We start from the raw sequence: 13,545 nt of genomic DNA, 5'->3' as shown, positions 1-13,545 counted from the left end.
TGATTTTTCAAGGAAGAATATATACAAAATTGCATTTTTACATTTTTTTTATGCAACTGGATGCAATCCTTGTCATAATTTTTTTATGGAGTCTTCAAGGTTCTTAGGGGAAGGGTGGAAGGACCTTTATCAAGAATTCAGGATTGAGCCTTTTATTTTGTGGAAACTCAGGAATAACCAGTTTATGTTGTATTTTCATAAGAATTTTAAATGTTGCATTTATTATGTTTGGAATTTGGAATGACCCCTTTTAATCCAATCTTACGATAAGTCATATATAATGTCTCATGAAGTATTAACTATTCATAATTCACTTTTTACAAGCATTGATATGGTTGGATAACAAAGGTTTTTCATTCTTTTTTTTTTCAGAAGAACAAGAAGATATGATATCAACTCGTTCTTATTTTCAAGATGGACAAGAATGTTATATTATGGATGCTAAATCAATGGGTAACATAGGAAGATACCTTAATGTAAGTTGTCATTAATAAATATGATTTTTTATCTGACATAACAATTTTTACAGCACTGGGCCGATAAGTCTGCTGGTGGACTATCCCTGGTCCCTGATGGTATCATTAGCTCAGTGGTCAGTACTTCAGTACTGACATGATTCATAACAAGCCTTTTTTAATTGTTGTTTTTAACTAATGCCAGTTATAATTGCTACTTTTGACTACAGTGTATATTTTAAAAAATCAGATGGGACATTTCACAAACGTTTTTCATTTAGTCTTAGTAGATTAAATAATACTGTTTAATTTCTTGTATAAATTGTTTCTCTTTTTAGCTATTTTGGATATTTTATAGCTAATTACTATATTATTTATAAAGATAGTGTCTCATCAGCCAATCTAGGCTGGGTATTTGTCTTTTTTTACTATTGTGCAATGTATATTATATAATCTGTATAAAAATCTGTAGACAAGTATGTGACACTTCAATAAAATAAATTATAATTATATAATTATTATTATAAAAAAGAAGAGGTGGTATGATTGCCAATCAGACAACTCCTCACAAGAGACAAAATGACACAGAAATTAACAACCATAGATCACTGTACGGCCTTCAATAATGAGCAAAACCCATATCATAGTCAGCTATAAAAGGCCCCTAAATTACAAAATTTAATGTAAAACAAATAGTATGTGCTTTTCCTCATTGTTGAACCATTATGTTGATCTGTAATTTTTAACACCTTTTTTGTTTGTTCTTTGGTGGATAGTTTTTACCTCATTGACAATCACATCACATCTTCTTACCGTATTTCTATTCTGAATAATGTTAAGTTTCAATATTATGATATGTGACTTTAGTTTTTGTATCACTTCCATGTGCAATAAACATGGTTGCTGCCACTAAATTGGTAATTTTATGGAAATTTTGCAGCTTTTGGTTATCATCTTCAAGGTGAGCGATTCAGGCTCTTGAGAGCCTCTTGTTTTCTCCAATTCTTACACGATTTATCCCTTTCCTGACACGTTGATTATTTTAATTTAATCAATGTGTGGTTTGTTTGATCGCAGTTCTTCATTGGTCAAAATTTTGATTATGACGTCGAATTTTCTTGCTTTACATAAAAGTGTCATTTTGTCTCTTGTGAGGAGTTGTCTGATTGGCAATCACACCACCTCTTCTTTTTTATAATAATAATAATATAATTATAATTTATTTTATTAAGGTGTCACATACTTGTCTACAGATTTTTATACAGATTATATAATATACATTACACAATAGTAAATTGCACAATTTCCTATTGTGACGGCATGAAAAAAGGTGACCATGCCTGATGACGTCACATAGAAAGAACACATCTTTTTGCAGATCATTTGAAAAGAAGTATTGAATTTGTCTGCATATTGCTTAAAATCATTAGAGAAACAGATTCCACCACCAAATCTCGTGTAACATGATATTTATCCACTCGACAATTAAATTTTAAATATTTAAATGCTCGAGTGGATAAATATCGTATCACACTTGATGCAGTAGTAGAACCTTTATTTAACTTTATGGCAATAATTGATAAAACAATTATTTATTATCTTCATTTTTTATTTATAGCATAGCTGCACACCAAATGTATTTGTACAGAATATATTTGTTGACACACATGATCTCAGATTCCCCTGGGTCACATTCTGGGCAGGACAGTAAGTATATATTTTAATATAAACTCTTTTTACAAATAGAAATTGCTGTTTCAGTCTAATTATATAATGCATTGTGGGTATTATTTTAAAAATGTACCAAGAATCTTTTGGTTCTGTGAACAATGACCTTAATAGTGGCAAATAAAAACAAATGCAATAAATATATAAACAATGAAATTATCCTCAATGCTTTTAGATCTTGAAACTCCAAATCAAGATTTACTATGGCCACTTTTTGGGGAGGACAGTTAGTATGTTATACAGAGTCAAAAAGCGAGATAAAGGTATGCTTTTTCCGGCGTCAACCCCATCAACAATGTGTTAGTTTGTGATTTGGTCTAGTTTGTGGTGAACCACTAGTGGTAAGTCAAAAGTATTTGGTATGCAGTTGTATTAGCATTGACACTTCTAATTACCATAGAGAGAGTTACGGTTCACTGACTTTGAAATTTTGCTTAGTTTACATGTATTAGTTTGTGTTTAGGTTTGTTTAAAGGGAACTACTTATGAGGGGGAGGACAGGGGTAAGGGAGACAGGGAGAAAGGGGGTAGGAGAAAGGGGTAGGAGAAAGGAGAGGAAGGCTGGGAGAAAGGAGAAAAAAATAAAATATCTCTCCTTTTAAAAAATTATCTAATATTTCAAGAAAAAATATCTCAAAAGGAGATGTTTTATTCTAATGGGAGAAAGGAGAAGAGGGTTGGGAGAAGGGAGAAGGGTACCCCCTTGTCCTCCCCCTCACTTATGATAAGTCAATTGTATTTTGTAAACAGTTGCATTAGCATTGAAGATACATTAACATATAATTTGGTAATACATGTATACACACAACGTAACTTTTGATAGTATTTTTAGACACTTTATTAGATTATTTTATAATTCTATTACAGATATATACGTGCAGGAACAGAATTGACATGGGACTATAACTATGAAGTTGGCAGTGTGCCAGGAAAAGTTCTTTACTGTTATTGTGGTTCATCAGACTGTCGTGGAAGACTGTTATGAAATTATTTTGTAGTTACAACAAGGGACCAGTTCTTAGGTGTTCAGCTTTATTCTTTAAGTTGGAGTGTTTTCTCAAAGTTTACAAGTAATAACTAATTCTTGTAGTTTGTTTATTTTTATAAAGTAATTGTGAACTAAATGAATTATATGTTGTTGCTAAAATATGATAAGAGAATTAAATTGAAAAGTGAAAAATGAATTTTGAAGCCCTTCTTTAGGATGAGTGATTATCGTATTGTACAAAATAAAGTTATAATTTAAGTTTTAAGATGCAACTGTCTTCTTTAATTTCATGGAGTCAAGTACTTTTAGTTTGGTCTTGTTAAATAAAAAATGGTGATTTCCAATTCACACCATATTTTTCTTCCTTTTTTCTCTCTGACGGTTTATTTTTAAAGTACTGTCGAAAACTATCCAAAAAATCTAATTTTTTTTTTTATAGAGGAATGGTGAAAATGTGTTCATATTGCAATTCAAATAATTTATTTGAGAAAGAAATTAAGGAATTTATCTAGTATGTATTTTTTTTTTTTAAATAACTTGTCATTGCTATATTGACGTATCTTCTACTTAGTCAATTTTATGAATGTAATTACTGTAAAATATTTTCAATGAATTGTGTTTTCAATGTTATGATTATGAATGTGAATGTGTTTGACTGCACTAGAAATCATAAGCGTATTCTGAAAACATATTTACTGTAGTGAAGTTTATAGTCAACAGTGGAGTTATAAGTCTTTAAGACAAATCAAGTGTATTTGTATGACTGCCACGCACTTAGCAAGTATTTATTTAGAGTTATGATGGTTATACTTCAATCTGAATTCTTTAATAATATTTTTGGTGTTTTCAAGAGAGGATAGTTTTCTTTCAAATCCTCACCTTTTTCAAAAAAAAATCGTCTGTAAGTCAGGAATTTTAGAAATTACCACTTTTGGACTTTTGGACAAACCCAATGTCCTTATTTGCATTTTATGGAAAAAAACATAAACCCTCCCTTCACATAAAACATTTGTCTGACTATTTATCAATGAACTTTCAACTATTTAGAATCAGTCACATGACATGAAAGATAAATGTGTGAATGTATTGTTAAACACTGAAGCATTTATTGTTTTTAAGCATTTACAGCAAAATGATTTGAGTGTGCGGGTAAATACCTTTGGCTATCTTGCTTGCTAGCTGAAATGTGAAATCATTATAAAGTTAGATATATTACTCTCTTTCGGGAGAAGTCTAGTCCTACATATTGATAGATTGGTTGTCTGTCATACTTTAAGTCTTCTCATAAAGAAGGCCATTATATCTAACCTAATAATGACTTCATTGTTCAGATAGCAACCTTTATCTACACACTCAAGTTATTTGACTGTAAATGTTTTAAAAAGATCTGGTATTGATGTATGTACATGATTCATGAGTGTCTGTTTTTCATTAAACATTTAAATATTTTAAATCATGACATGAAAGCCATAATCATTTCTAAATATACATGTGTTCATTTGTTGTTAATTGTATTATATGTTTATGTATATTTGTGCATAAGTCAATTAAATTTTTACAAACAGTCTGTGGAGTATTTATGAATCTTTCTTTTATTCTTAGTCGATCTATCGTTTTCCTTATCTGTTTATTATTGTAATCAACATGTGGTTCTTTGTTGTTAAAATTCAATTATGATGTCAAATTTTCTTGCTTCCTCTGAGGCTCTGTAATCCTCGTTTTGACATCATTGCCCATCATGCAATCATGCCTGACGGTTTTAAATAGAAAGAACATATCTTTTTGACACCATTGCCCATCATTCAATCATGCCTGACAGTTTTAAATAGAAAGAACATATCTTTTTGCAGATCTTTCAACAAGAATGATAAGTTTGTCAGCAAATCATCTAAAATAATATAGAATAACAAATTCCACTTACAAATCTTGTGCTGTGCAATACAAAAAATATTCACTCTCGATAGTTAATTTTGAATTATACAAGAGTGCACACGCTGAAATGTCGCCTTCTATACTCATCACTGATATTGTGTTGATAGTCTTAAATATAAAGCTTTATAACAACTGTCACATAAACTTAACATAAACCAAGAAAACTAAACATTGATCAATAAACCATGAAAATGAGATCAAGGATAGATGAACCATGTCAGGCAGACATGTACAGCTAACAATTCTTCAATACAACAAATATAGTTGACCTATTGCTTATAAATTAAGAAGAACAGATCAAAACACAAATACTTATCACTTAGCAATGAACCGTGAAAATGAGGTCAAGGTCAAATAAAACCTGCGCAACTGACATATAGATCATAAAATATTTCCATTCACCAAATATAGTTGAACTAATGCATATAGTATTAGAAAAATAGACCAAAACTCAAAAACTTGACTGACCACTGAACCATGAAAATGAGGTCAAGATCAGATGACACCTGTCAGCTAGACATGTACACCTTACAATCATTCCATACACCAAATATAGTAGACCTATTGCATATAGTATTAGAAAATAGACCAAAACTCAAAACTTTTACTTTGACCACTGAACCATGAAAATGAGGTCAAGGTCAGATGACACATGTCAGCTAGACATGTACACCTTACAATAATTCCATACAACAAATATAGTAGACCTATTGCATATAGTATAAGAAAAACAGACCAAAACACAAAAACTTAACTATAACCACTGAACCATGAAAATGAGGTCAAGGTCAGATGACACCTGCCAGTTGGACATGTACACCTTACAGTCCTTCCGTATACCGAATATACTAGACATATTGCTTATAGTATTTGAGATATGGACTTGACCACCCAAACCTTAAGCTTGTTCACTGATCCATGAAATGAGGTCGAGGTCAAGTGAAAACTGTCTGACGGGCATAAGGACCTTGCAAGGTACGGACATACCAAATATAGTTATCCTGTTACTTATAATAAGAGAGAATTTAACATTACAAAAAATGTCAACTTTTTGTCAAGTAGTCACTGAACCATGAAAATGAGGTCAAGGACATTGGACATGTGACTGACGGAAAGTTCGTGACATGAGGCATCTATATAAAAGGAAGAAGCATCCAGGTCTTTTACCTTCTAAAATATAAAGCTTTTAAGAACTTAGCTAACGCCGCCGCCGCCGGATCACTATCCCTATGTCGAGCTTTCTGCAACAAAAGTTGCAGGCTCGACAAAAATGCTCTGCAAGACTCAAGTATTATATTCGAAATTTTAACTGTTTTGAAGCATTGTCTTGACTGGAGGCAGTGGTAGAATCTATATTATCATGATCATTTCTATCTAGTGCATAGAATATGACTTTACCACAAGGAAAGCACCAATGTATAGATTTCTGCTTTTGTACTTTTGTTCTGATGGATGTATCAGCTTGGGGATCGGCTTGTACCGTTGTGTATGTAACTATTCGTTATTACACAAGATGAAAGACTTGTCAGGACCCCAGTCAATAGAAAGAAAGTGATAATTTAATACTGCTCAGCTGATAAATGTTGATGTCTGAATTCTTTTATATACGTTTTAATATAATTATACCCAATAATCTTGAAAACTTGTAATAAAAATCTAGTTCTTTTATACTCATCTAAAGAAAATATTTTTCAAAGGCCTTTTTTTATTTTTTTTTATCGTACACCTTTCACATGTTTCACATTATAATAAAAATCATACACATTTATGAATTACAATTAATATATATCTTTATTTTTGTTCCTTATAAAAATATTTTTATTGGGGCCGGATCGACTTAACATTTGGGCCGGATCGACGTGGGGCCGGATCGACCCGAAAGCTGACTCTAGATTGAATTAGAGTGAGCTGTTTTAAACATCTTGACTTCTTGATTTTTTTGCAACATACATTACATGAATAAATGCTTTCATCTGTATGTTTTTTCTGATGCTCCTTAAAAAGGCTTTTACATTTAAATTCTTTTCTACATGGAAAACAAAAAAAATGTTGTCTTCGTTTGTTTAACTTTTGCCCTTTGCATAGGTTTCCTTTCAGTTTCAGTTTATGTAATTCCAGCCCGGACCTTCTTGAAATTTTTTTTAGGTTCTCTTCTTTTGTGTCTATGTTATTTGCTCTCAAACCAGTCACATTTTCCCCGTCTTCATTCAAATCATTACAAACATTTTCTACTATTTTTGTTAAAATGCAGTTGATTGATTGCTTGTTGTGTTCTCTGTTAATTCACTTCCTTTTCGAACGTCTTTTAAAACAACGTAACATTCTTTGATGTGTGGGTTCACCTTTATGACTTTTGCACTATCTTTCCTACTATATTGAGTGTCTTTTAAAACAACATTACATTCTTTGATTTGTGCGTTTACATTTATGATTTTGCACTATCTTGCCTACTATATATATTGCGTGTCTTTTAGAACAAGTTACATTTCTTTGATTTGTGGATTTATAGTTATGATATTTGCATTTTCTTTCCTACCATATTGACATTTTTGATCACCCTTGTCACATAATGTCCCTTCTTGGTGACAATTAGATTCAGAATCTATCACACTAAATGTATAGTTTTCAGAAGCATCCTGATCATCCAATTGGTCACTTTCATTGTTGTATGGTGTAACAGAGTTCAAGTTATTGAACTGATCTTTCATTAATCTGAATGTTTGCTGTATTTGAGAATCTTCAATATTTTCACTATTGCTTTTGCTTTTTGTTGTTGGATGCATTTTATTGAACTGGTCTTCGGTTAACCTATATGGTAGATTTATTGCAATTTCACTTAATAAATCATTAACAGTGGTGTCTGTTATTCCGGTTGTAGAGTCAGACAACTTATTCCATGACGAATTCTGACTTGTGTCTATCTGGTTTTCTATATATCTTTCTTCTAGGTGTTGAGTATCAGTTGTATTTGTTTGAATTTCGGTGATTTGGGTTTTTTTTCTTTATAAGAGTTGTGATAATTTCAGTTGTACATGTTGTACATTCAGTAAATTCATTACAAGGACAATTCTCACTTGTATCTTTCTGGTTCTCTTTATTTGTATCTCCTAGATGTTGACTCTTGGTTGTGATTGTTTGTTTTTCAATAACTTTAGGTGTTTTCTTAATATGAGAAGTGCTTGTGTCCCACAATGTACTAGCAAATATGTTTTCTACATGTCTCCTTTCACTCGTACGTATCACTTTAATTTCATGTTTATTTACATTTTACTTGTACTTGATGCTGGCCCCAGATGTTTTACATTGTGGTTTCTTATCTGAAACATTGACCTTTTTATTTCCCTTACATTTTTATGTGAACTTATCTGGTCTTCTGTAATATCCTTTTCTTTCCATGTTCTACCTGATGTGTCTTGATTAGTAACACAGTCGTTGTTTATAATAGTGATCTTATTGCTTCATCCCTGATATCAGTAGTTATTTTGGCCTCAGAAAACACACCAACATCGGGTATATCAATAGATGTACCTTTGGTGGTCACTGCAGTTATTTCTTCACCAATGTTCTGGTTATCATTTTGTTTTGGATATTGAGACTTGCATCATCATTTTCTGAAAATGAACAGAACAGTATGTGTTTTTAAAGAACTTAATAACCATTTTGGCCTCTTTAATCTCTATATTTTTCAGGAAATGTTTTACTAGTAAATTATACTAATCAAACAGTTGAAGTTTGCTACTTAATTCTCTTCTCTCTGATCATTGCTTTTTTCTCTTCTCTCTGATTGTTGCTTTAATTGACCTTCTATTGTATTGAATGTTATCAAAAAATCGATGTATTCAATAATAAATATAGTCTATTCCTATAAATATGTGATTATTTCATTCTGGCTTTAAATTTATGGCACCCTGCATATTCTGTCTTTCTAGCATCAATGTTAGTCAACTCTTTTTTGTTTTGCTTTGTTTCCGATTATCCAAGTAAAACACCTGAATTGTTGGAGTTTATTATTTGCTAAGACACAGATATTTTTCAGCATGCTCAGGTAGCTTTATATTCAATGACATTATTAAAACCAGAGACATATAATACAATTATATGTCTCTGTTAAAACTAAGAAACCATTGGATATATTGCACGGAAAGCAATCATTTTCTGATAGAATTCACACTGGTGTGAATATTGGAAATGACTTCGGTTCCACTCAAGAGCTTCTCTTGTCTGTTCATCTGAAATAATAGAAACCAATATTATTGACCAGTTTATAATTCGTTTATGTTGATCTTTGTCATCAATATATATAAAAAAAATGCTGTATGATTGCTAATGAGACAACTATCCACAAAAGACCAAAATGACACAGACATTAACAACTATAGGTCACCGTACGGCCTTCAACAATGAGCAAATCCCATACCACATAGTCAGCTATAAAAGGCCCTGATGAGACAATGTAGAACAATTCAAACGAGAAAACTAACGGCCTTATTTATGTAAAGGCATAAACGAAAAACAAATATGTAACACAAAAACAAACGACAACCACTGAATTTATAGGCTCCTGACTTGGGACAGGCACATACATAAATAATGTGGCGGGTTAAACATGATAGCGGGATCCCAACCCTCCCCCTCACCTGGGACAGTGGTATAACAGTACAACATACGAACGGACTATAACAATCAGTTGAAAAAGGCTTAACTCATCAGATGGACAAAAATACAAGTTAAACCATTTTGTGTTTCGAAAAAATACTGCATTGCCTTAATTGTCAGGAGTGCACACAAAAATTGGTACAACTGGGGAATAGAATAATTTTTTGAGCAAATGACTTAATTATACCATTTTCTACAAAAAAAATGCCCTTTATGCATACCAAGTATTTTTTTCCCTTTCAATCATTGATAAAAGTGAACTTTAAATAATTCATCATCAATGTTTCTTAGCTTATTTTGTCAATATTGAACCATGCAATCTGCTAAAAGCGAATAATTATTTCAATTTTTCACTTTTATTAATGATTGAACAAAAAAAAACATATTTTATTTTTTATATATCTCGTAGCTTGTGTCCCTTTAACATGTTTAACATATTTAGATTGTACAATTTTATAACAATGTCATATATTTTAAAATCTTAGATTTATTTTCTGATGCATTCAAGTAGACTGACTGATTTTAGTAGTAATTTGTTATAAATTCTTATTTTCACCTGAGACTACTTTAACACATGTGTTATAGTAGTCTCAGTTTTCACTTTGGCTAATAAATGATTATTTGTATCTCAAATACTGTTGGCTGTTTTCTTATTTAAAAACTCGTATATTAGTAGGAGAGACGAAAACATCACGTTTTATACTCCCTTTTTATATAATCCACCAACTTAAATGCAGTTCCAATTCCAGAATACTTGATGACACTATCAAGAATGACGTGTCAGTTCCATCAACGACGATTTGTCAGATTAGTATCAAGTTCTGAACAGTTAAGAACCATAACATACTGGAATGAACTACTGCCTACTAGTATCCTATTGGACATTGACTATGAGACATTCAAGACTAAACTCATAGCACATAGATATGGAACGCCATGACTGTCTTCTGATGTTGATTGTTTAATATGTTCGGTGCTTTATGCATTATGTTCAGTAGTGTGTATATTATGTTCAGTAGATGTCCTATTATGTTTAGTAGATATCCTATTATGTTCAGTAGTATGTATATTATGTTCAGTAGATATCCTATTATGTTCAGTAGTTATTACATTATGTTCAGTAGTTATTACATTATGTTCAGTAGTTATTACATTATGTTTAGTAGTTTTTACATTATATTCGGTGCTTTGGTTATTATGTTCAGTAGTTTCATTATTATATGCAGTGGTATTTAAATTATGTTCGGTACTTCTGACGTTATATTCAGTACATTTTTCATTAAGTTCAGTCTTTCGACATTATGTTCAGTAGATTCAATATTATTTGCAGTACATTATGTAATACCTTCAGTACTCCCGCTTTCTTTATATTCAGTAGATTATTCATTATGTTGAGTAAAAGCATTGGTATTATATTCGGATCGTTCAACTTTATGTTCAGTGGTTATATCATTATGATGATGTAGTAAAAGTCGGAAAGTCAATAACGGAAATTGTCGGAAAAAAACGAACGCGGATATTTTTAACGGACGTTTTATTCATGAACACCTTTACGTGATTGAATTAAAATGGAAGAAATTGAAGCAGTTTTAAATCGGTGTGGTTTACGTTCCCAAGTTGGCATTTTTCACAAGGAAAAAATAACTCCTGACTTAATTTGAAAGTTGTCGCTACAAGATTTCGCATATTTAGGTATGAATGACAGGAGAAAAATAATGGAATTAAGAATAGCTTGTGTTCATGTCAGCAGCAATATTTTGACTAAGATTAATAACAAGTTTTTCATTCCCAAGGAAGCACTGGAATCCCTGCTTGAAATCGATTTAACTGTTTTAAAAATATTCCCTGTGGACTACCCCCCCCCCCTTCCCCCCCCCCTCTTTTTTTTGTGCTCTCTATTTTCAACCCTCGAATTAAGCTTTCCAATCTAATTAAAATTAAAACCTTGCTTTCTAACCAATCTGTTCATGCACCAGACCGGCAACTTTCTTTATTTAATACGAAAATCTAAAGTGCCGTTATACACATGCATTTTGTTTGCTTGGAGTATACGCCCGCAAAGAAAGAAATAGCCTAATAAAATTGAGAATGGAAATGGGGAATGTGCGAAAGAGACAACAACCCGACCATAGAAAAAAACAACAGCAGAAGGTCACCAACAGGTCTTCAATGTAGCGAATAATTCCCGCACCCGGAGGCGTCCTTCATCTGCCCCCTAAACAAATATATACTAGTTCAGTGATAATGAACGCCATACTATTTTTTTTTTTTTGCACTCGGGCACCTGTACATATTATGATTTTAATATGGCACATTTTGGATGACACAACTTTAATTTTAACATATTCGTGTGGTGAGCCAATCGACTCTTTACTGATTACCCATGTAGATGTAGATGTAGATGTAGTAGTTATTTAATTCTTTTATGTTGACCATATGCATAGATCAGGGACTTTTATACTAACGAAGTAGTATAGAAAGTCCCTGCATAGATTTATTACATCTATGTGTTGACCGTGAGTGGACATTTTCCGGGATGATAATAGAACGTTTCAAAAGTGAAAATCAATTTTCCTCTTTACAAAAGAACCGGCAAAATAAATAAAAATCACTATGTTACTAGTGCCGGTAAAATAGCCATTTCTATACTAGATATATGAAGTTTTGTCGGCTAGAATTAAGATATGTCCAATCAGTGGCGGCAAAATAGCCACAGCCTTATTTGTATCTTTAGACATGATGATTTTAAATCAGCTCAATTTCTGATGATTCATCTAGCCAAGGATTTGTATACTACGGAAATTTAAGATATTACTGTATTTCCCTTGATCTAGCTAGATCCTGATTAACTAATTATTTCAAAATTTGACTATTACATTGTATTAGGTGAAAAAGATATTTATGATGCTACAATTAACATCGTGTAGGCGACATTTTATATTCAGTTTGTCAACTTGTCAACCTGTCGAACTGGTTTCTAGCTTTTCCAATGTAATGTTATCAAATTGTCGAACAGTAGTTTTCATGTCAAAAGTGTTTCACATTTTTCATATCGGAGCCTTCTTTATCTGACTATATATACCATGTATACGGTATGGGCTTTTTTTATCGCTTTTTTTCTGATACCATATTTTGTAATAACTACATACTGATGCGTACTATAGTATATATCCTTTTGCAGATACCTAAAGCTTATAATCGCTAACAAAACATAAAAAATATATATAGAATACCGAATGCTTAAAGTTTTTATATAAAAAAAGAAGATGTGGTATGATTGCTAATGAGACAACTCTCCACAAGAGACCAAAATGACACAGAAATTAACAACAATACGTCACCATACGGCCTTCAACAATGAGCAAAGTTTATTCCCCTTAATCAGCTATAAAGAGCCCCGAATGAAAATGTAAAACAATTCAAACGAGAAAATTAACGCCTTATTAATATAAAAAAAAATGAACGAAAAACAAAGATGTTACACATAAACAAACAACAACCACTGACTTACAGGCTCATAGCCGGGGTTAAACATGTTAGCGGGATCCCAAACATCCCCTAACCTGGGACAGTGGTATACCAACTTATACAATATAAGAACGAACTATAAAAATCAGTTGAAAAAGGCTTATGCCAATTTAATAATTCGTGTCAGTAATTTAAGACTTATATTCATGTGTATGCCAACGTAGACTTTTTCATTGTATAATGCCGATTTGTTTCCAAACAAGTAAGCATGAAAACCAACGCAACCAGTGTCCCTCCCAAGCTAACAGAGTTGAGGAC

General features: G+C 31.9%; 1 protein-coding gene across 2 annotated transcripts in view; it reads left to right on the top strand.

Annotated features, from left to right (window-relative positions):
- Positions 1-4,738, top strand: part of LOC139481879 (histone-lysine N-methyltransferase SETDB1-like) — a 54,586-nt gene extending 49,848 nt beyond the window's left edge. For both annotated transcript variants that reach the window (XM_071265396.1, XM_071265397.1), the window contains exons 31-33: positions 373-476; positions 2,074-2,162; positions 3,051-4,738. In XM_071265396.1, coding sequence (XP_071121497.1) covers positions 373-476; positions 2,074-2,162; positions 3,051-3,168 — 311 coding nt within the window. In that variant the 3' untranslated portion in view covers positions 3,169-4,738. The remainder of the gene's footprint in view (positions 1-372; positions 477-2,073; positions 2,163-3,050) is intronic.
- The last annotated feature ends 8,807 nt before the right edge of the window (positions 4,739-13,545 follow it).

Source organism: Mytilus edulis, chromosome 7, assembly GCF_963676685.1.
Source record: "Mytilus edulis chromosome 7, xbMytEdul2.2, whole genome shotgun sequence".
Taxonomy (NCBI): domain Eukaryota; kingdom Metazoa; phylum Mollusca; class Bivalvia; order Mytilida; family Mytilidae; genus Mytilus; species Mytilus edulis.
Note: the sequence above shows the minus strand (reverse complement) of the source record. Positions and strands in the feature narration are given on the sequence as shown.